This window comes from Akebia trifoliata, chromosome 9, assembly GCF_017979445.1.
Source record: "Akebia trifoliata isolate Shusen 1 chromosome 9, ASM1797944v1, whole genome shotgun sequence".
Lineage (NCBI taxonomy): Eukaryota > Viridiplantae > Streptophyta > Magnoliopsida > Ranunculales > Lardizabalaceae > Akebia > Akebia trifoliata.
The window spans coordinates 26,365,553-26,389,665 of NC_141383.1; the positions used below are offsets into that span (position 1 = coordinate 26,365,553).

At 34.6% G+C, this 24,113-nt stretch overlaps 2 protein-coding genes across 3 annotated transcripts; both read left to right on the forward strand.

Moving 5' to 3' along the window:
- Positions 1 to 2,775: 2,775 nt before the first annotated feature.
- LOC147395093 (uridine/cytidine kinase UKL1, chloroplastic) lies at positions 2,776 to 10,756 on the forward strand. Of its 2 annotated transcripts, none has more exons than XM_086453481.1 (14): positions 2,776 to 3,010; positions 3,162 to 3,253; positions 3,635 to 3,704; positions 3,826 to 3,944; positions 4,892 to 4,988; positions 6,578 to 6,657; positions 7,641 to 7,835; positions 8,362 to 8,445; positions 8,558 to 8,618; positions 8,897 to 8,957; positions 9,337 to 9,430; positions 9,519 to 9,591; positions 10,061 to 10,143; positions 10,237 to 10,756. In XM_086453481.1, the coding sequence occupies exons 1-14, from the start codon at positions 2,857 to 2,859 to the stop codon at positions 10,381 to 10,383; spliced, it is 1,410 nt and encodes a 469-aa protein (XP_086309607.1). In that variant the 5' UTR covers positions 2,776 to 2,856; the 3' UTR covers positions 10,384 to 10,756. The 2 variants fall into 2 exon arrangements, with proteins under 2 accessions (XP_086309607.1, XP_086309608.1); XM_086453482.1 differs by having other exon boundaries at positions 7,692 to 7,835.
- Positions 10,757 to 12,483: 1,727 nt separating this feature from the next.
- On the forward strand, positions 12,484 to 24,113 carry LOC147395094 (mannosyl-oligosaccharide glucosidase GCS1-like). The gene is made up of 22 exons (XM_086454282.1): positions 12,484 to 13,071; positions 13,167 to 13,240; positions 13,407 to 13,658; positions 14,387 to 14,561; positions 14,802 to 14,888; positions 15,072 to 15,140; positions 15,301 to 15,397; positions 15,594 to 15,676; positions 16,370 to 16,477; positions 17,020 to 17,141; positions 17,337 to 17,444; positions 17,552 to 17,619; positions 18,384 to 18,509; positions 19,410 to 19,477; positions 20,302 to 20,451; positions 20,563 to 20,613; positions 21,266 to 21,322; positions 22,594 to 22,746; positions 22,927 to 23,018; positions 23,163 to 23,272; positions 23,388 to 23,451; positions 23,534 to 24,113. The coding sequence occupies exons 1-22, from the start codon at positions 12,775 to 12,777 to the stop codon at positions 23,679 to 23,681; spliced, it is 2,559 nt and encodes an 852-aa protein (XP_086310408.1). The 5' UTR covers positions 12,484 to 12,774; the 3' UTR covers positions 23,682 to 24,113.

Genomic DNA, 24,113 nt, shown 5'->3' on the forward strand with positions numbered 1-24,113 from the left:
ACAACACATAAAAAGTCACTCTCTCGTAATACTAATTCATTCCCATCTTTCTACAAAATCTTCAGAGAACACCCTTTTAAGTTCATCATAACTTTTTGACCACAAGAATATATAACCTATAATAGTGAGAATAAGATCCGGAGTACTCAAGTCTTTTGTTAAAAAAATCCCACCATTATGTTCCTTCCACAAGCCCCAACAAATGGTGAAGCGAGTGATACTTCAAAGCACCCTCTTCACCTTCGGAGAAAGAACTTTCATCGTGCAACCATGATTCAAAGAGAATTCGCGTGGAAGCTAGTAAGCAAAACAAAACTCTAAATAAACCAAAAAAAATGAGACCAAACCTTGTGGGCCACTCTACAAAGAATCACAACATGGTTTGCCAATTATGCATCCCTTAAGCACATCATATAGTAATTGACTGCACAAAGACCCCTCCTCATCAAGAAATCTATCGTTTGAATCATGTTCAACATTGTAGTCCAAGTAAAAAATAGCCCATATTAGAGGGTGCTTTAAATCCCCATATTGCTACCTTTTAGGAACAAGGGAAAATCATCACTAATTAAAGACCGATAAAAATAACTAACAAAAAAGCCACCCTTACTCTCCCTCCAGACTCTTGTGTTCTCACTCTCTAAGTCAAAATGAAGCGAATTAGTACAGTTTACTAAACTACCAATCTCCTTTTATTTTTCAATCGTTAAAAGCCCTTCAGAACCCCAAATCCCAAGATAACAAACCATTTAGACATCGCCTAAAACTAGTGATTAATAGTCATTTCTTCATGGAAATCGAATACAATATTGAAAACTCATCCATAAGTAGCCCGTAACCCCACCAACTGTCTTTCCAGAATCTTACTATATCCCATTTCCCTGCTTCGAATCTTGTTCTCAATTTAAACACTATTAACAACTTCAATATTCCTTTTCATACTCCACAACCATGGGGGTGCCCTTGACACTCCACTCTCGCACCCAAAATAAATCTCCCCGAATCTTGTTGGAATAACCCTCCTCCATAAGTTATCCACATCTACCCTGAATCTCCAAATCCATTTTCCCAACAATGTCAAATTAGACATCTCAAGTTTTTTTAATCCTAAGTCCTCCCTTATTATTATTATTATTATTATTATTATTATTATTTTGCCTTAGTCACAACCCTCCAACTCATCAGGTGGTGCTTTCGATCCCATTCTCTTTTGTGCTAAAGGAAATCCTAAATCATCTTACCCAATTTTAACTCAATCTTTTTAGACATTTGGAATAAAAAAAGGAAATACACAGGGATGCTAAAGAGAATGATCTTAATCAAAGTCAGCTTTCTTCCCTTTGAAAGACAATTATCATGCCACAAATGCAAATTTCTTGTTTACCCTCTCCAACACCGGATCTCACAATGCCGAACACCAGTTTGGAGCACCTAAGGGAAGTCCTAAGTATGAAGTGGGAAGACTGCTAATCTTCCAACTCAAAGAAGTCGTCAAAAGAGCTACATTTGGAATCTTTCTAATTGTAAACACCTTACTCCTCTTCATGTTTATCGGGATGTTCGATTATCGACTTTATATTTACCTTAGTCGTATTCAATTGTTATCATGTTGACCCATCTAACCCGATTATTAAATGGGCTGTGTTTAGATTATGGACTTCAATCCATTTTGACCTACTTAATTATCGTATCATTAATGTGTCATGTTGACTTTTGTACGACTTGACCCTTTTTATAATTGTGGTGGATTTTATTAATGAAGGAAATTGGTTTATGTTTTATGATACTTAACTTTCCAGAATTTACCTATGCCTATCGACACAAGCATCTTTTTAGGGATTAAGGGGTAGAAAATAAAATATAATAAAATTAGAGGGTATTGTTAAAAAAGAAGGAAGAAGAAAAAAATGTAATAAAGTTGCATGATTATTATTGGATGGGAGAAGAGGAAAGATAATATACGAAGTGGAAGGGTACTCTTGAAAAGATGGGGTAGAGCCAAAAATATAATAAAATTGGAGAGGTATTCCTAAAAAAGAAAAAAAATAGAATAAAATTGAAAACTTTCCTTGAGATTTGTAATGAGATTAAACCCCAAACCCTTTTTGTGTGGTGGGACAACATCCATTCTTAACTTTGTTTATATTGGTAGATATTAGTTTTTGGTTGCGTGCTTTTATTTTCAGTAAATTCTCAAATAATTATCAAAATTTTCAGTATTTCCAAAATATTATTAATGTTGACACAACTAACATGTAATGTTGACAAAATGTTATCAAATTATCAAATATTATGTGATGATTTTGTCAACATTGACAATATTTCATTACTATCGAAATCTTTTGTAATTATTTGAAAATTTACCTTTTTATTTTTAGTTACAATATTTTTATTTTGGTGGTGAAAATGGAACTTATATTTTTTAACTAAGATTAAGATTATATTGAACGTGTTATAGAGGTCGGGTTAGGTTACTTATTTAATAAATGTGTTGGATTCAAGTTTAAGTTTTTAACACGATTATTAAATGGGTCGGATTTGAGTTGGATAAATTTTCATAATACCCTTATCTCAACACGATAGAAACACGACCAACCCAATGCATTGCCACCCCTACTTGAACATTTATTTCAATTAGTCTTGGGCGTATCTCATAAGTATGAAAAGGCAGGGGTTAGCATAATAAAATCGGGAAAGGAAGGGTTACATAATAAAATCGGAAAAAACAAGGAGTTAATCTCAAATATTCCCCAAAACCAGTTGGATATGTTCGACCTTGAGCATCATTAATGGCGTCGCGTCGAACTCAAGCGCATTTGTAACCAAAGTAAGGGGAACAAGAGAGAGAAGTCGACGATGGATTACGCGATGGAAGCAGCATCTGGTCCGCACTTCTCAGGTCTACGCCTTGATGGCCTTCTCTCTTCTTCCCCATCTTCTTCTCCTCGTTTTACTTCTTCGACTGATACCCTAACAGACGATAATGCTCCCAAGCAGCCCTTCGTCATTGGTAATTCTCTCTCTCACAAAAGAAAACCTGATGCTATCTCTCATCTACTTTGTTTTCTAATAACTATATCCAGTTTTACATGTTCTACGATTCCGCAGTTTCAGTGTTTATTTTAGTGATGATTTTGGTTTTATTTGGGGAAATTGAGTAGGAGTTTCGGGTGGTACGGCTTCTGGTAAGACAACTGTTTGCGATATGATCATTCAACAGCTTCATGATCATCGTATTGTACTTGTCAATCAGGTGAGTAGGATTTTATGGTTTGTAGTTCCTTTATATGATCATGATCAGTTTATTAGTCATAAATGGAGCATTTTTAATCTTTGTTTCTTTTGAGTTTCAATATATTTTTTTAAATCTGTTTTGAGTGCCAAGGAATTGAGCCTGCAACTGATAGATATGGATCAATTGATGCTAAATACTACACTAATTTTGCTTGTGATAGAGATCAACGTGATTTATCTCTAAAAAAAATAATTTTTTGACAAGTAAAACAGTTCAATAAAATAGAGATCCTAACATTCTTATTGAGATGTTAACTATATTTAATCATGTAGGAATGAAGTGCATCATGTTCGATGTAGTGTTTCTAAAATTATTCTTATATGTTTTTTCATTTTTTAGGATTCATTCTACCGGGGTTTGACTGCTGAAGAATCTGAACGAGTCCACGAGTATAATTTTGATCATCCTGGTAATTCATTTTATGGATTAATACAGATTGTAGGTTTACAGCCCGAGCTGGTTATTTTAATTTTTGAGTTTATTTATTTTACAATGTATACATGTTAAAACATGTAGTAGTTTCTCCGTAGATGCCTTTGATTCCGAACAACTTTTGGAGTGCATTGGAAAGCTCAAGTGCGGCCAATCAGTCCATGTTCCAATTTACGATTTTAAGAACCATCGACGGTGTTCTGAAAGTTTTCGACAGGTATGCTTTTATGCGGCATTCTTAGTTGTAAATTTGTAATTCACTTGTTGGTTGTCATGGTTTGTGCATTTGATAATTAATGTCTTGCGTGTAAGGTTGTTTTTACTCTATTTCCTCTAAGGTGATTCGAATTGGTCTAAGTCTTGGATTCTTAAGACATAAAAGCAATTACCATTTAAGGCACTTTTGGTTGCAAGTTACTAGTTGCAGCTCTCTCTTTCTTTGCACCTCAAATTTAGCTGATATAACCCTCTTCACGTCATCAGGGTGCATCCATATCTGCTTCAATATCCTTATATGTTGGAGATGGATTTTGTCTCCTTGTATCCTTCGATCATACCTAGAAGAAAACTACTATACTGCACTTTGGGGAGGTGGGACCCTGAGACAAAAAGATATGTGGCTAGTGCTATTGATTTGGTTAGAAATCCATTGATTTGGAAATTTTATATGACGTCAGTAATGCTTTATAGAGCTGATTGTTAAGCAAGTGAGAAACAATGTTGTAGAAAGATAGCAAATTAGCAATCAAGAAACAATGTAGTAGCGATGAGGATGATTGGAAAGAGTGAAAGATTAACATTAGAAATGAACACATTACGGAAATGTAGGAGCAGCCCCAATTGGTGATAAGCTAATGGCCCTGGTATTATATATTCAATGAAGAATGATAATTGCCCTGGTATGAAGGAGTGTGTACAAATTGAAGGTTCTACAAGCATGATGAAGACCAAAAATGATGTGGACTGAGGTAGTGAGAGCAGATTTGAACGCATTTGAATTAATAGAAGACATGGCTTTAGACTTAATTGAATGGAAGAAGAACAGGATTTGTTTAGCCAACCTCAAATTTTTTGGATAAGACTTTGACAATGATGATATATTTTTCAATTGTGGCCTAGAGAAATGTAAGGTTTTTATGTACTTATTTAGACATCTGTTGTTAGGTAAATGCATCCGACGTCATTATTTTGGAGGGGATTTTGGTTTTCCATGACCAACGTGTCCGCAACTTGTTGAATATGAAGATTTTTGTTGACACAGGTACTTGTCTTTATCTTGCTGTTTATGTTTTTTTCTATAAGCTGTTGTTTATGGTTTTGATAAGAGAAATATTGCCAAACACTAAAGTTGTGGTTATGCCATGATCGCTTGCCTATTATAGTTATGCAGCCCCATGTATATTTTCTCAGTTCTGGTCTAAGACTTACATATAATTTTTGAGGTAGAAACATAAGAGAAGTATACAACACAAATACAAAGAAGCACAAGGAAAACACAATTTGTATCAATTAAACAAACATTTGGACTACCAAAAGTGAGGAATTCTCTAATAGAAAAATTGATAGCCACAATGGATGGGGGTTGTGTCCATATCAAGAATCAGTGGTTTTCCATTAGCTTTTGCGTCCATTACCTTGTTAGCCTCGTTATTGTAAGAAAGAAATCTCATGTCCCTTGTACGAACACAATATCTCTTCGACAATTTTATCCAATCTTTTATTTAAAGAATTTTATCTTATTTGTTTACCTAATGAAATTAGCTACTTTTATGACTAATAGACAAGCGGAGAGGAGAAAATATGAATTTCTTGGTAGAAGAGCCTGAACCTTTGTTTACACAGTCACTTTGTGGAATGGGTGCTTGGTGACATTAGCTTTTCTAGGCACCATATACTTAGGTAGCCCTTGTTGGGATTCTATTATTGTTGTTGTCCACTTAAGGGCACTGGCAATTCTTATAGTTGAGTTATTCATTATCATCATCTTCTATGCCTTATCCCAAATATTGGGGGTTAGAAACATGAAGCTGATTTCACCATTCCACTCAATTTTTGACCATATCCTTGGTCAAGGCAATATGAAGAATTAATTATTTCAACAACTTTGTTTCGTAAGTTATGTTTGGATTTATGACTTGTTTCTTTACCTTCTTTTTCTGGTTTCTTTTATTTGGGGTTCCAAAGTGGCTTCTTTTTCTTTACTCTTCAAGAGATATTTAATCCCATTGAAAAAAGTTTGTTTGATTGGCAAGTTGAAGTTTCTCAATGTTAATATCTACTACTTTTATTTTTTTTAATATTTTTTGTTAGCAACCAGGTTAGAGGATAGTAATAAGGAGGTGAAGAAGGGTTTTGAATCAGGTTGTGGTTTGCTATCATACATTCAGACACCTTAAAGAACATAATTGGGACCTGCTTTTCGGTAAAGAAACAGGTGTGCAGCTGTTCGGTTACATGGATTGGGTAGCAGGAGATAGGTTTTGGCTAAAATGGGCTGAATTTAATATTCTCTAAATTTATGATTTATTATTCTGGTAGAAAAAGAAATTGATTGGTAATTTTGGTAAATGAAAAAAAAAGGACAATTGACAAATTAAGTTTTGAGAAGGAGGTTTCCTATTGATCTGTAGATCCATTTGTGCATTCTATAATAGTTAGGTACCGTTGTTTGCTTTCTTCTAAGTTTTTTTCCCTATGCAACTGAAAGAACTGTAAATATAGGTATCCCTATGCCATTGATAGGATATATCTCCAGCAGTTTTTTTAGCAGCATTCATGTTTTTTGCTATAATCTTTTATCCTTCATTTTTTTCTTTGTTTCCAAATCTTATGGTGATTCATTGCTTCTAGATGCTGATGTAAGGCTTGCCCGTCGAATAAGGCGTGACACAGTTGAGAGAGGTAGAGATGTAAACTCTGTCCTTGAACAGGCAAGTAGAATTCTGTGGAAGACATGTTTTTCTTATCAAATTTACCTATTATATTAAGTTCTATTTCATGCATTGTACAAGTGGTAATAGTGATGTGCCATAGAAATTAGAAAATTTGCATTATGCTTGTTAACAAACACTCAGTTTTTTAATCATGTATTGTGTACGACGCTCTCATTTTTCCTTTACAACGACTCTCATTAATGAGTGCTAATGTGGTGACTGAATTATTGGCGTGAAAGAGTGTTACTAGGCCATCCTTGTATGTTGGGAGAGGGTACTCTCTCTCTCTCATATCTATTTTTCTAATCAAGAAGTAAAAGCGAAAAAAAAGAAAAAGATCCTGCAGTAATAACCATAATTTCACTTGTACATAGATATGTCTATGGATGGTGATTGTAGAACTTTTTTGATAGGCAAACGGAATAATACTAGAAGAAGTATTTTGTAGAACTTGATGCCCAGAATATACTATAAGAAGTATTCATCACATCTGGTCTTATCTTCTTTCTCTAGCAGCATATTCAGAAGCAAAAAGATAAGAAAAGGAGTTACAGGCGACCACTACATATGAAACAATGCCAATACAGCCCCGATCTAGTGCTCATATGTTCAAACTGCGTCATTTGAGACTCCTTTATACTGTAGAACTCTAAGGTTACATAAAGATTTCTAACTAGTGGGGGGTGCTTAGCAAATAGCTGCTTTGCTAAGTTTGGTTGAACTGCAAGCCTTGTAGGAAATCAGCGTGAACCATAAATCATATAAAGACTTAAACCAACCATCCTTGGGTTACTAAACAGGAAAGTAGGACAATTTCATTCAAAATCTGAAATATGGACTATCTAGTAATGTTTTTTTTTTTTTTTTTCACATATGCATGTAAGTTTAACTTTCACATCACATTAAAATGCTACTTGAATATTTGAACTTTTTACCTTATATGGATAAGATACCTTGGAAATATTGTATCGACTGTACAGTATGCGAAGTTTGTAAAGCCTGCTTTTGATGATTTTGTTCTTCCATCAAAGAAATATGCGGATGTGATCATACCCCGGGGAGGTGATAATCATGTTGCAATTGATTTAATTGTGCAACATATCCACACAAAGCTTGGTCAGCATGACCTTTGCAAGATATATCCTAGTGTATATGTCATTCACTCAACATTCCAGGTACCTTCACTTATCCTCTTCTGAATTTCTGTTATCCTATCATGTTCTACTTGTAGGATTTGTTTCAACGAAGGGACAAAAAGCTTTATGTTCTTTGCTAGTCCAACTACAAATGTGAATTGTTTCACGTCTGTTACAGTCCTGGCTGCCTCCATAGCAAAACACCATCCTTATCATCAATCTTAGCAAATCCTTCGATTGTTAATACATGAGAGCAGAGAAGATGGGCTAAAGATGGGGCACTTAAAATGTTTTTTCTTTCTTTCTGAGGGGGGAAATGGAGGGAGAACCAATGCATTAGGCAGTTAACTTTGTCATGTTAGTCTGGTTTTTTCGGGATTGTTGAATGGCAATTAAATACACTATCTGAGTTGATGCCTAGATTGGCCATGTGCATTATAGCATGGACACAAAACACACCCCTATTTTGAGTCTTCACCCATTAGAAATTCTTGTTTGTTTCTTTCCTTCTGCTTTCTTCAAGTACTTGGTGTAATTATACTCATGCTCGAGTCCCTTGCAACAGATAAGAGGGATGCATACACTAATCCGAGACCGGGAAATAACAAAGCATGACTTTGTCTTTTATTCGGATAGGCTTATTCGTCTGGTATATTCTGCCATAGAAGTTATTCAAAGTTCATATGTGCACTGTGTTTAATATTTCCCTTTTCTGAAATCTTACCAATACATTTTTATGTAACCATTAATGACCTTGTCAGGTTGTTGAGCATGGTCTTGGCCATTTGCCATTCACTGAGAAGCAAGTTATCACTCCTACAGGTGTGTTAAGGAATAATTATTACTACGTTTCTTTTCATTCAGTCTCTTAAGTAAGTTTAATTGTCGTTGTTGCTACTACAACCACCACTACGCTAAAAAATTGTAGTTCCTTATGTAGACTGTGCACACATGAAATGTGTATGAATGGTATACATTTTTGAAGGATTAAAGACAATATTGACTTCCCTACATGATGTGCCATCTGTTTTGCATGATTTGTCCATAGAGTAAATTGAACTGTTACAAATGTTTGAAATCATGCCATTCTTCTACTCCAGGATCAGTATATACAGGAGTTGACTTTTGCAAGAAATTGTGTGGAGTATCCATTGTTCGAAGGTGAGCCTTAAATCAGGTATACTTAGCAGTTTTTTATATCCTGAAAAAAGAGAAAAAGAAATCCTAATCGAGAACAATCGTCCTAGCCTCGATTAATCCATTATTGTTAATTTTGGCCTTCCAATATTTCTTATTGCCAAATTTTCTTTTTTCCGTTCTTATTGCTTATATTAAAAGATCAAGTTTTATTAATAAATATGATAAGAAGATGAATATGACACTTCCAGTGTCTGAAAATTTCACATATTTGTGTTCAAGATTTATGATTCTTGGTGCATAGAAGAAACATTTTGTCTCCCAATGACACTTTTTTTTTTCGTTGTTGCTATAGCTGTATCTTTTCTAAGAAGTTAAATTCTCGTTATCTGTTTGATTACAGTGGTGAAAGCATGGAGAATGCTTTGCGTGCTTGTTGCAAAGGAATAAAAATCGGAAAAATCCTAATCCACCGTGATGGAGACAATGGGAAACAGGTGCATTCCAAAACTTGGTCCTTCTGCTTTCTTTCATGAAAACTTTATGGTTGCTCACAATAATTTCTCCTTGTCTGTCTCCGAGCAGCTTATATATGAGAAACTTCCCAAAGATATTTCAGAAAGGCATGTCTTACTTCTGGACCCAGTTCTTGCTACAGGTAACTCTTTTGTATATTTTAAATTACAAGTACAATAAGATTGTGTCAAGGTTGGGGCCATATCTTTTCAATGTCCTCACGATTCTGCCATTTGTCGCGGCATGTATGATTGTAGAGAGTTCATTTTTAAGGGATTATGAATTCATCGGGAAAATGAATTCCACCATGTGATTGTTCTTGGGAAAATGTCAAATAGAGAATAACATTAGGAAGTGGGAAAATCATTTTCCCATATTATGGGTGGGAAAATATATTCCCGACTTTGGGAAGAAATTCATTTTCTAGAGAAAATCACATTTTCCGGGGATAACCATTTCCCATGCACTATATACAGACCCTTGGTTCCTCGAAGCAGAATTCGGATATGTGTGGTGAATTTATTGCATAGTTACCATTTATTTCAATTATTTTACACATTTTATGCTTTCTTAATTGTTGTAATCTAAACCATCCCGATGGCTTTCTTTAGGTAACTCTGCGGGTCAAGCAATTGAACTTCTCATACAGAAAGGAGTTCCAGAGTCCCACATTATTTTCCTAAACCTCATCTCTGTGAGTATCCAACTATGTTAGTTGCAGATTTAAAATTCTGGAACTTTTCAGACGTGCTTACGTTATGGGGTTACTATTGTGTTGCTGATTTAGGCACCAGAAGGAATTCATTGTGTTTGCAAACGTTTCCCAACCTTGAAAATTGTTACTTCGGAGATCGATGATTCATTAAATGCAGAGTTCCGTGTTATACCTGGGATGGGAGAGTTCGGAGATCGCTACTTTGGCACAGACGATTGATCATTGGCTTTTAGAACCCTAAATGGTGGACCTGTTCTCTCAGGCTTTAGTTTCTCGATATCAAACTCAACCCAGAAAAAAAAAAAGGAAATGTATAAGCTGTTTACAGTGAGAAAGATCTAAAGCTACCAGTTTAGATACAATTAGTTTTGTATCGAAAAAGGATAATTTAAAGCCTCTACCAAAGGCTTTTCTGTGTGTTTTTTAAGCTAACATGTCACTTGAACGAGTACACATGTAATAGTTTATACATCAAATTATATACAGTGCCTCAGGACAGAGTGGAACAATGGATTGGGATTCATTTGGTAGACATCTTAGATCCTTGGGATAAGGTTTCGATGATGATGATAAATAAGTGTACCATTAGCTACATTCAAGCTGACCATGCTCTTCATTGGATGGATATAGTGGATGGTCTCGTTGGACTTGTTCTTAATTATGTGTAAAGAGACGATTGGAAGGATAAATCTTCTGGCTTCTCCATGTTTTAATTTTATTGAAGTAGTTTTGGGTCCATCAGTCCATAAAATAAGAAAGCATACAAGAATATTGAAAGAATAATGATTTTCTGACACATGCCACTCATTACAGAATCGTAGATCATTTGTCTCGAGATATATAGAATCATAAATCTTTTTCTCAGGTATCTCGAGGCAGATGATCTACGATTCTGTGATGGGAGCGGAGGGGGGTGTCTGATTATCACGAATCGTATTGAATGAGTTCTAAGAGATGGGAGTGTATAAAAAAGTTTTTATTTTTTTTAAAGAAAAATAAATCATAGAAGAAAAAGAGAATGGATTTAAGGGATAGTCTTGTAATCTGACTACCCTCGTGCCATATTCAATTGACCATTTGATGTGACAAGTTTGAGAACCCTAGATCTGTGCTCCTCGGTATATACAATTCCCTTGAGATATGTTTTTTTTTTAAATGGGGAAGTGTGTCCATGTATCCCGAGAAATGCAGATCTACGATTTTCAAATTTGTCACGTCAGAGTAGTTGATTGAGTTTGCCACGTGGGATAGTCAAATTATCATGATTTTTTAAGGAATATGTGAGAAAAGAAAGAGAAGGTAAGAAGGTGGAACCTCAAGGTTGAGGATACAGTAGAGGTTGAAGACAGGAGCATGTCATGAATTTGAAAATAGAGGGGTTTCTCAAATGTTTGCTAAAATATGGACCCCCATGCCTAAATGGCTCTTTAAGTCACGATCCCTCCTAAGAGCCTTAATTAATTTAGAGGAGTTGCTAGGCACCCCAACTTCTACTTATTACACACCAATTTCTTAAATTATTTATCCCATCCCAAACTAAGAGACACACTTCTAACATTACAAAGGTTTGGCTCAAATTATTATCTCAATATTATACAAAACATTATAACACTATTAAAAAAATTTGGAAGTTGTTTACAATTATGATTAGGCTCTTATAAAATTCTATACCTAAAAAATTGAAATCTAACCAAAAGAAAAAAGAAAAAACTAGAACTTCTATTAACACCCCCAATTTTTACTTATTCTCAATCATCGACTTATTTTCTTCAGTGTAAAGTAGCATTCCGTTTGTTGAATATAGGTAAATTCCCATTTCAGTAAATTGTTCATTTTAATTCTTGAAACATGCTTTTTAGCCGGATCATCACTTTAAAACGTTTGCAACCTCGCTATGCATGTTTTTGGTATAATTGAACAATGTGCTGGAATGGGAATATTAACACAAAAGATTAATGTTGGAGCGACCTCAGCGGGGGACACACTGGGGATATCTTGATGTAGTGGCGTACGCTTGCCCGTAAATGCGTTTTCTCTGAGATGTGAGTAAAACGCATCTACGGACATGCGGGACCATTACGTTAAGGTGTCCCTACTAAGGTCACTCTTAAGAAAAGTGGCATTGTTTTTGAAAATTTCTCTTTTCTATATTTTTAATGGGGTGTAATATGTAAAAGTTGGGTTGCCAATATCAGTTCTCTTAATTTATAAGCGCTCGATAATTTCTCCTTATTGAGCCGGGTTTTGGTACGGATCTGGTTTTCGGATGGTGATTAGAGTTCGGGCATTTTCCAGCCTTAAAAGTCCAGGCCCAGGCCCGCTTGACCCTGTACTAACTGTAGAACCTCAAAACAAGAACGAAGCCATGCTGACATCTCCCGCCGTCCCTTGTCTCAGCCTCTCTGCTTGTCCTTATAGAAGATCGAAGAACCAAAACTAGTTGCAATCTTATTTAAATTTCTATTTTTGATTCAATCTTAATTTAAGTTTCCAAATTTCTTCCTCTAACGCTCAAAAACCAGAATCTTTTCTTCCAAAGTTCAATTTCCATCGAACCAATGCAAGAAAACTTTGTCTACTGCTTTTGAATCTGCAGAAATCTAATCGAAAATGGCAGGAAGTAGCAGAAGAACTGCTCGAAGCAGGATCAAATCCGCCAGAAATGTTGACGAAGATGATTCTCTTACTAATCGTAAATCGATTCAAAGAAGCCGAAGTGAGAGAAGTAGATCTCACAGTTTACTTCGAATGATGGAATTCAATCTCAAATCTCTGTTAGGAGTTGGTGTTTTTTCTTTTTTGCTTCTCGTTTTTGTAATTTATTATCTTGTGAGACCTGTTGAAGAAGTTCAGGAACTTAGGGTTGTTACACCATTTCCTGCACCAAAAATTATGGATCTTCCACAGGTGAAGGGGATTTCTAGCATTTTTAACTTCAAGAGATGTTAAATTCTTTAAATTTAAGTTGTTTGATTTGGAATTTGGATGATATAACACTGTAGTTTCAAGGTGAGCACAAGGAGAGCTTATATTGGGGAACTTATCGTCCGCTAGCTTATCTTGGAATCCGTGCAAGGTATCCGTTGACAGTTTCTGAATCTGTATTTTAATTTCTGATTTTGTTTGGTTGTTAAATTTAGAGAATTTAGAGCTTTAATGCAAATTTATGTAATTTCCGTTTTATTTGTTCCATTTGACTTGATAAAGCATGGATTTATATAAAAAAAATGGTGATCTTTCAGGACTCCACGGTCCTTAATTGCTGGATTGATGTGGATTGGTGTAAAGGATGGAAGGTATTTGATACGGCATGTCTGCCAAGATTCTGATGAGCTTAGCACATATGGATGGACAGATCATAATGGACGGGATTATGGACGTCAAGTTGTGGTTGATCAAGACATGACCTTGACGACAAGTTTCTTAAAATCCAAGGGTAATGGCAGTGGCTATGGTGGAGACTGGGCAGTTCGTGTTGATGTGCAAAATGAGAAGTAAAGGCCTGACCTTTCAGTGTAATTATCAATTTATTAAGTGCACACATGTAACTTGAGCATGATTTTCAGTTGATGAAGCTTTAAATTTTAGAGTTTCTTAAATTCTGTCCAATATCAGGAAAGTGACTATGATTTAGGGAGAAAAGAAATGGACTTCCATGGAGTACACACAATTTGTAGTTTGTGTGTGGCCTTTGACCAATACCCCAAATCCAAAATCCTAGTCATTTGATCCCATTGAGTTTTTGTGCAAAAGATTTACTTAGCTACATTATGCCCAATAGGTAAATTGATCTGAACTCTTATTTGATTAAATTGAGTTCATATTGTCTAATAATAAATATCTTATTTGATTAATTCATAAGTTGTTTTAGTTATTTTGTTATATAACTCTTTTTTGTAGAGTTTCTTATTGTCAATAATTAATATCCTTGGCATAAGAGTGAAACATGACTGAGAGAAATGGTTTTACCCCATCCATGATTCTGTATAACTACTTTTTTGATAGGTTAAATACTGATTTTTCCAATTGTGGTGCATTCATGGCTTGATATTGAAAGTTTTTTTTTTTTTTTCTTTTTTATTTTAATAAGCAAATTGTGCTTTAATTATAGGAATCTGTTTTTGAAAATGTGAATGACTAAGTATCATGACAAAATTATTCAGCAAAATATATCCTGTACTTATCTTGCATTGTTGGTTGTTGGTTTTTGGGTAATTTGCAGATCTAAACTTGATGAAGAAATATTGCGAACGGGCCATCTTTTCTTCTATTTGGCTGATGAAGAAGGAAATACTCTTAGTATAAGTAGAGAGGGGTTGGATATTCGTGATGGCTCTCTTTTGGCATTTGGATCACGTGGGGACGTTGGAAGTTGGGAAATGCATTTAGGTTCAATGGTATGCATAAAATATCTGGATCACCTTGGTGAATATTGTAATCAATACATTCCCTAGCTATCATGATCCTATCAAGGATTTTTTGCCTCTCATGAAGGCTCTTTAATATTGAGAAACAACTCTTTACAGTACTTCCCATCATTTTGAACATAAGAACTTTAGCTTATTGACTATATTTTTGTACATTCTATGTTGTGATACTGAACTTAGTTAAACTGTTTTACGGTTTTATTCTTGCAGGATAACTTGGACATCCATTATTCTGGTTTCAAAACTCATCACATGCATAATTTTACAGAGCTTGTCCAGCAAACACTTGGAGCCCATGTATGTAGGGTTTAAGGTTTCATTCCTCATAAGTCATAATAGCTTGATACTGCATGGTTGAATTTTTTTCTGCTTTGTTGCCATCTAGAACAAACTCCGATTGTACTTTTAAATGAAGTTTGGTGTTTCCAAATGTTAATGATGGTTCATTTTTCCCCATTAACAATTCATACTTTTTACCAGGCAAGAAGGGTGGGTCTTCTCCAGCTACCTGACTCATATGATGATTCTTCAAATGTTCTAGTTTTTCAGGTACTAGTCAAAGGCATGTTGGTCTCCTTTCCACATTACTTTGTTTTGAAATAAAATAGGTTCCTTTTCACTAATATTCTTTGTTCCTTATCAGTTATCTATGTTCTTATGCCCTCCTCCCCCGGTGATGCTTTTTTTATTTTTTTTTTTTTTTTAACAGATTTCTGCCAAGTTTCCTTTTAGAACAGATATTGCTTTCATATCTGGAACTGGTTTGAAGAGTTCAAGAGTTGAAGAACGTGTTAACAGCCTTACAGGTGTCTGCTATAGTCAGTAGTTGCTCTTTACCGATTTAGCCTAAGCACTTCTTTGTGCATTGTTGCTGATTTGGAATAAGTATTACCACTATGGGATCATTCTTTTATAGTTTTTATTCTTTGATAGATTTGTGCATTAGTATGCTCTCTTATTCATCTTGACAGATATTAATGAGATGCTATTGATGAATTTCAGGAAGCTTACTGACTGATCAACTAAATAAGAAACAAAAAGATTTCGAAGACAAATATGAAAGGTGCTTTAATCTAACAGACAAGGTATCCATCCACAGAAACTTCTTTCATGTTACTTGATTGTTGTAATAATTGACTTCCTCACTTTTGTATTTCACGTGGTCAATGACACATTGTGGTTATTTCTGTTACACTACTGTGAGATAATATATGGATTTTCCTATTATGATATGTGTTCCAATTTTTTATACTATGTAATTTGAAAGATACTTGTAGTGGTAAAGCTAAAATAGAATCTCATACTTGGGTAAGCTATTCTACAATTTTGTTGTTTTGAAGCCGTTTTGTTTGTTGTACCCTTTGTTGTACAGAAACAAGGTCAAACGATACAGAAACTTATCATCCCTAAAAGTTGTTCAAATTGCATGTCAGCAAGTCATTACTCATGGCGAAGTCAACCTAGTCAAGTTCATGTTTGGAATTTGATTAACCTTCTGTTTGGTAGTAGTAGCTTCAAAGTACTACTCCTGGGTATACATGTGTAGTTGTGACATCTTTTGCATATTGAGTCTGCTGCATGCTTGGTCTTCCAAATTTTATAAACATATCTTTCTTATCTTCAGAATGCCCCTCATTTTTAACCATTGAAATGTTGATAGATACTTAAGGATATGGATATAAGTTTCAATCTTCCAATAAAGCCATAAGTCCAAATAGCTTCTTAATTTTTATCTGCCTTGATGAAATAGTTCTGAAATCATCATAATGTGCATTCAGGTTGATCCTGAATCAGTCATTGTTGGTAGGGCTGCCATTGGGAATCTGCTAGGTGGCATTGGCTACTTTTACGGGCAGTCAAAAATTGCCCTTCCGAGAGACTCTAATGTAAGTTACGAAACTCCCTGATTTTTTAATTGACACATTTCCTAAAACTGCATGTATGTTGGATGTCACCGTCCCAATAATATATGCTTAACTGCATCTCGTGAAATCCCTTGAGAAACTACTCTTCACATTTATGCAAAGTAACTATAATATGTACTTTCTTGGATATCAGCATATGTATCTTTGTATTGATGTATGTATATTATCCTTTTGTTCCTTGCATAGTTGCATCACATACTCACAGCTTTTAAGTAAAGTTTGAAGCATTCTCAAATTTAATAGTTACTGGGCAGTTAAGATTCCTTCACAATTTCCAGTGTTAGTTTGTAATGTTTATTAGCAGATAATCATTATCATAGTTTGACCACATGATACCTACGAAAAGAATGAAAGTTTGACTAAATGTCATTCTCAGTATGATATTTCAATGCTCTGTATGCTATCCACTATTTCCTGATGTTACCGCATTCTGTATAATTTCATAATCAGCCTACATCTTCATGCACTTATAAAATCATACAGTGGTAATTTTCTCTTTGCAGCATAAAAATGGTTATAATTTTGTTCCATATTGGCCAGCTGAGCTTTACACAGCTGTTCCTAGCAGATCCCTCTTTCCGAGGGGTTTCTTATGGGATGAAGGTTTCCATCAGCTGCTAATCTGGTTAGTAACCTGCAGTTGCTCAGATTTACTTGAACATCTTTTATTGTTCCTTCTTCCTTGGGCATTTTTCAGTTCCATGAATCTTATAAACATATTTATGCATGTTTGTTGGGTATTTGGAGTTCATTGCTAATGTCATCAATCTAACTAAATGTGCGTCATTTGCATGTTGGTGATTTGTTTTACCTTGAATAGGCGTTGGGATATTCGTATTTGTTTGGACATCATTGGACACTGGTTAGATCTGTTGAATATTGATGGATGGATTCCCCGAGAGCAAATCTTAGGTGCTGAAGCTCTAAGGTGATTTGGAGAGTTTTGCATTGAAGTGTGTGCTGTAGGTGACTTAAGATCACACTTGTCAATGAAACTAATTTTTACTGTTTTCTTATGGAATATCGGCAGTAAAGTCCAGAGGAATTTGTTCCTCAGCACCCAACAAATGGAAACCCACCTACTTTATTTCTGGTTTTACATGGTAAGGAAACTTTCTTTTTTCACAATTTACGTTTTTTTGTTAACTGTTTGAATTTCTGCTATATTGTTTTTTGGTAACATTGAGGAAATGATCTTATTCTATTGAGAGGAAGATGCCTATATTGGTCCTGATGTGTTGGTAATGGGGATATGGCCCCATACAATTGTTTACCATTTATTAGTTCCCCTTATCTTGAAGTTTCCGGTGTTATAACTACTCAGTGGTGTTCTTATTTTATAATTCCTCTCTGTACATATATATAGTTGTATGTATATTATAACTTAGCAAAAAAATGGCTGTATGTATATTATCATCAGAAAAAAAAAAAAAAAAAAAACCTTCCCACTTTCTAATTGTGATGTCGGGTTATTTGAACCAAGCACACTTTTTTTTTGGGACTTTCTTTCTTAAAAGAATCCAATGGGAATATAGAGGACCCAACACATGCTCAATGTACATGCTGGCGAAGGAGAGAATTTTCCCATAACTGGGAAATGAAGCATCCCTTAAACCGCACAATGTGCAAATGATTAGACTGACTAAAGTAACCTTCTACATAATAAATAAAGAAGATTTATGTTTCTATACTCTGTTTGGTTATGGTGTTATTAACCAAACCGTTTATAAGTTTCATGTGTTTATTTTCTTTATGAGATTTTTTTTTTTGCAAGCGATAAAAAATTGTCTTTTCATTTCATCATTTCTATACTCTGACACTCATTCATCATTTTGTGGACATTTCCTTTAAAATTTGCTTCTCTCAGATATAGTTTGTAGCGCAAAGGGAAAAAAATTTACTACCGCTGAAAGCAATGAGATATCTTCCTTCTTCGATAGGGCTTTCGTTCGCCTTGAAGCATGGTTCCACTGGTTCAATACTACACAATCAGGTAAGTTTGGTTTCCTGCTACTTCATATGGAAGTCTTTTTTTTTTCTTGATAAGCAAATTTTTTTTGAAAAGTGGTCGAGGTGACCAGCAGCATAGAAGAATGAAAAGAACAACCACACTATGAGTTAGTCGAGATACAACACACCCTTTCTCAAAAAAACAGGAAATCTTCAGAGAAGACCCCTTAAACTCGTTAAATACGTTATATCCAAGATGAAAGTCTTTTGGTTCATCACATTGCCTGAAATCATTCTTTCTAGGAAAAATTTCTATCCTCTAAAGTAACTAATTAATTAAAGTTTCTTCATTCAACTTGTTGAAATAAGGGAACTAACTATAACATCTACTCTAAGAAGTTGTTTTACGAGTCAATGCAAAAATGCATTTCTAAATGTCATACAGATATGGGATATTCTTTTTCAGCATCCATGTTGGTACATTAACCATTTTGACCTAGAGAAAAGTGTGCAAGTGCATGTTTCACTTCTATTAAAAAAAAGGGAGGTTGGGGGGAGGAGGAGAAAACTGCTGCCACCTTTTCCAATTTTTGGAAAAATATCTAGGTTTGATTAAGTTCATAGAAACCTTGGATATTTCAACAGTGAAAACGTTGATTATGGTATCATTTATCACCAACCCAACTATCCGTCCCGTCCCACTGATGACGAGGGTGCTAAATTGAAAGACTACATGTTTCACTTGGACCAAATTTCTTTTGGAGGATTAAAAGATAATAGCTATCACATTTTCATTTTTGGAAAAATGGCTTACTTCGAAGGAACTTCATGAAAATCTAAGCTATTTCAAAAGAATTCCCTGTTGATCTTGTAATGGTCTGGTTTGCTGTTGGCATTATATGGGTGGGTTTATCCTTAAAAGTCGCAATGTTTCAATTTGTAGGGAAACATGCAAGCAGTTATTATTGGCATGGGAGGGACAATGCAACAATTCGTGAGCTAAATCCAAAGGTTCTTATGCAGTCTTTTAGATCTCTATAAATGATTACTGAACTCTTTTTTTCTTTTTTACAGAAATATAATTATTATTTCACAATTGGGTCACCATGTAAACTTCTCTAGGTTACTTAAAATATTGAAACTCAGACTTTTTTTTTTTTTTTGATAAGTACAGAAACACAGAATTATAGTTAGGGATGTAAGTGCTGACAAGGAATATCCATAATTATGGAAATGAAATGACATTTGCTGACTCATTGGCTAAAGGAGTACATAATAATCTTTACATCTAAGATACTTGGAGTTATGGTTAGCTTGGGGAGGTTCATTTTCCTTGTCAAAAAGGATTCTTTGGTACTTGCTCCCCTTTGCAGTCTTTTGGAAAGCAAGAAATAGTAGGATTTTTTTGGGGAAAGAGTAATCGCCGGAAGAAGTGGTCTTATCTATTTTGGGCTTAATGTTTGCTTGGAGTAAACTCTATAAGGATTTCAAAGGAGTTTTCTTCAAAGACTTTTTGGTTAGATGGGATAGAATTTGTAATTTGGCTCTGGAATGGTTGGGTTGGGTTTTGTTGCTTTCTTTTCTTTTGCTTTCCTTGTTTGTCCCTGTTTGGGTTGGTCTGCTTGACCACCTCTTTTCGTCTTCATTCTTTCTAATAAAATTATCTTTACCAATCAAAAAAAAATTCTGATCTTATGTTGATCAGGTGGCAACTGTTGAAGAAATCCTTCCACTCATGAGCTCGTTCTCAATTTAATCCACAGTTTCATACATAATTTTTTTTTCTTATTATCCATGTTCATGTTATTCTATTGACTTGGTTATGATTTTTCCAGACATTGACCTCTGGGCTGGATGATTATCCACGTGCATCACATCCAAGTGATGAAGAACGCCACTTAGATCTAAGATGTTGGATGCTTCTTGCAGCAGATTCTATGCATTCCATAACAGAGCTTCTTGAGAAGAAGAATGGCTTGGGGAAGGTATGTAATGAGAAAATACATCATATTAGTTGCAAAAGGGGTGGGGACACCCTATCACAGAAAAAAATCCATCTGTTAGATTAATTGGCCTTGGACTTCAATATATTGCAGGAATACCACTCGATGGCTAAACTGCTCTCAGATTTTGAGATTCTAAATCAGGTACATTCAAGTTTATTATTCTAAATAAGGTAGAAAGAGGCTGAAAGTGACATGGATTGTAGGCCAAAATTGGATGATTTTTAGATTGAATTGATGTTTCAATGAGAAAAATTTGAATGCTTTATTCATCAAATATAAAAAAATCTGAATGCTTCCATAATTTCCTTGAAAAATGCATTATTTCCATATTGGGCAGTAAGTTTCCCTTTCCTGGGAGTTCGAAATTTACCTCAACATCAAACTTTAATACCTTCCCATAACAGATCAGTTGACTTTTCTTTGTTTTATTATCTATTGGGGCTTACTCCTAGTCAGATGTCCTCACTTCTGATTTTATCTTTTCTAGTCTTTCTGCATGTCCATCTCGAAATCTCGTCTGTGTGGCACGGATTTTAAGGCATTGTTTTCTTTTACCACTGGCATTGTCCTTCCTTTCCACGTTTCAAACTAATAATCAAAATTTTAAGAGTACTTTCATCTTAGCGTTATAATTACTATAATTGTAATATTATTAGTGGTTTATTTCTCAAACCTACACATAGGAAGTATTTGATGTTGTTGAAGGGAAAATCCTCCTACATGTAAAAACCAGTCTATTAAATTTATTTTTATTTCTTGCGGCAGTATAAAACATCCTAATTTTTCTTGGCAGATGCATTTTGAAGATGTTACTGGAGCTTATTTTGATTTTGGGAACCACACTGAAAAGGTATAATGCTTGGATAATATTTTCCTTTCAAAAAATTGTACATCTGTTTAAATATCTTTGCTTATAAAACAGCGGAAAAATGGAAAATTCTAAATATTTATGTATTGGTTTCTTTTTTGCCAAAAAATCCATTTTGATTTATTATTATTGAACATTATGTGCAGTTCTTTGTTTTAATCTCTAGACAATCTTAATTTCTGTTTTGTTCGCTTGTTTTATTTACCATTATTGGTTAAACGTGAACGGTGAGAATCAATTTTCCTCTCATCTGAAAATGTCTTTGGCGTATTTATTTGAGAATGATTTGAATGAGTTTTATTCTTTTGTGTTGTACCAAATATTGGCAGTGACATCAATGATAATGTTGAATCAGTAGTGGACTTCAGTTTTATGCCCGTTGATCTTTTATGGTGATGCTTAAGTTGGCATATTTGATAATTGTGAACATTTGGCATCCATTGTGTGTAATCCTTCTTGTGCAAAATAAATAAATAAGAAAGAAAGAAAAAAATAAAAGGTCAAAAGAGTTCTACATCTAAGTATAAAATGTTAAATTTTTTAGTGTACTATTTTATCTCTCTGTACTTGCATTATTTACTGAAAAGAGGTATTTGTTTTTATTAAATTTTGAAAATAATTTAGTAAACACTCTTATGTTGGAGATCATCATATTTATTCTCGGTATTCTTATTTTTTGGTGCAAAGTCTTTGATGAGTCTAGAGGAGTCTTCTTTATAAACTTAGTATTTGTAATATTAGATATTCACTGTTAGGCACTAGGCCTTCTGTAACCAGAATGAGTGCTCTTGGTATTTTCTCTTCTTTGTATTTCTTCTCTGTGGGCTGGCCCATTTTTTCTTTTTCAATAAATTTTTTAACTCATCAAATTTTTTTATGAAAATATAGTTTATTGTGATAATGTTGCTAAAGATAATTAGCAGCTCAAATTATCCAAAGATAATCTAAGTTAATTAATTTTATCCATAATAATTGTTTCTAAAGTCCCATATCAGTCTTTGTTCTTAATTTTGTTGTTTATTATTTTCCTTCTATTTTCTATTGTCTTAACTTTAATTCTCAGTGCTTGTTTGTGCTTTATTACTCACGTCTTCCATATTACAAGTTGTGAGTGGTGATTTAATCAAGCTTCTGATTCACCTTTCTTTGATTCCCCAGCTAAAGTAGTATTTTGTTTAGTGAACACGTCATAAAATATTCCTTTTCTTATTTCCTATGGTTACTATATACTGAATCAACATTGTCTTTGTTAGGTTCGCTTGAAGTGGCAAGAAATGACGGCATTAGGCAGTAATCATGCAAGTCGAGAGCTTGTTCGTGTGGTTTTAGAAAGGCCACAGATGAGACTGGTCCCTCATCTTGGTTATGTCAGCCTTTTCCCATTTATGATGAGAATAATTCATCCAGTAAGTTGCATTCAAGATCCTTATAGCGCTTGAGGATAAAAAATAATAATAATATTATTATTATTTTATATATTTCAGTTCTTTCTATACGAGTCTTTTTCTTCTTATTTTTATTTTTCCCATTTTTATCTCTTCATCTGTTCAGCATATGTTTTTCATCTTTTTAATTATGTTTTACAGGAATCATGGATCCTAGAGAAACAGTTGGATCTTATTTCCAACAGGAGCACCTTATGGACAGATTACGGACTCCGTTCTCTTTCCAAAACAAGGTACTATAATCTCTTAGTTACTTTGTACAATCCATAATTTCTCATTGACGTGGCATTATTTAATTGATTTTCCTTTAGAAAATTACTATCTTTTATGCTACTTTGGGAAATCCTGATTACCAAATGTGATGTTGCCTGCCACAGCTCAATGTACATGAAACGCAACACAGAGCATGATCCCCCTTATTGGCGAGGCCCCATTTGGATGAACATGAATTACATGATTCTTTCGGCACTCCACCATTACTCCCAAGGTATTAAAAAATCAAAGAACTTTTTATAAAAAAAAAGGGAAACTTGCTTGAACAAAATTTCACTGTCATTGTGTTTGTTCCTATTTACCATACATTTTTTGTTAAATCTCTACAGAGGATGGACCATATAGAGAAAGGGCTAGGATCATCTACGAGGATTTACGGGAGAATTTGATTAGGTAATTTTATACCTCTTCTCCATGCATATTTTAAACATAATTTTTGTATGTAAACTCACATTTTACCCCTTTCATATGGCAGGAACGTTGTTAATAATTATTTCCAGAACGGGTATCTGTGGGAGCAGTATGACCAAAAGAACAAGGGGAAAGGAAAAGGCGCACGCCCATTCACTGGTTGGACCTCTCTTATTGTCTTAATCATGGCAGAAGCTTTTACTGAGACCTAGACGATTCAATTTCATAGTGCTTCCCTAGAAATCGAAGGGCACATTTTGCACTGGTATCATATAATGAACACAGCCTAGTTTTTTGTAATACATATAGTGACACCGACAAATTCTCTGAGGAAAATTGTAGTATCTGCCCTTAGTGAATACTACCGCATCGTCAAGGTCCAAAGCACTGAATGGTCCTCGAGATGCGTTATGTGAATCATGAGGACCAGTAGCAGTCTCTGTGCCTTGGGACAATGGGGAATGACAGTATTCGCCAAAGGTATCCGCTAACACTCCTTGCAAACCTGAGTTACATTGTTGGCTAGCAGTATTTCTCCACTTTTGATACTTTCTGTGCTTAAAATTGTTTTACTAAACTGCAGGATAACAATTTACTATTTACACTTTTATACCTTTAGATTGCTTAAATTCTACAAGTCGTAA

What these genes read in the sequence shown, in the direction of transcription:
- LOC147395094 (XM_086454282.1), top strand. Translation starts at nt 12,775, where the DNA reads ATGGCAGGAAGTAGCAGAAGAACTGCTCGAAGCAGGATCAAATCCGCC. An exon ending in TATCTTGGAATCCGTGCAAG is followed by an intron (nt 13,241 to 13,406) that starts GTATCCGTTGAC and finishes GTGATCTTTCAG; the next exon opens with GACTCCACGGTCCTTAATTG. An exon ending in ACTCCACCATTACTCCCAAG is followed by an intron (nt 23,273 to 23,387) that starts GTATTAAAAAAT and finishes AAATCTCTACAG; the next exon opens with AGGATGGACCATATAGAGAA.
- LOC147395093 (XM_086453481.1), top strand. Translation starts at nt 2,857, where the DNA reads ATGGATTACGCGATGGAAGCAGCATCTGGTCCGCACTTCTCAGGTCTA. An exon ending in GAAGATTTTTGTTGACACAG is followed by an intron (nt 4,989 to 6,577) that starts GTACTTGTCTTT and finishes CATTGCTTCTAG; the next exon opens with ATGCTGATGTAAGGCTTGCC. An exon ending in TTTTCCTAAACCTCATCTCT is followed by an intron (nt 10,144 to 10,236) that starts GTGAGTATCCAA and finishes TTGCTGATTTAG; the next exon opens with GCACCAGAAGGAATTCATTG.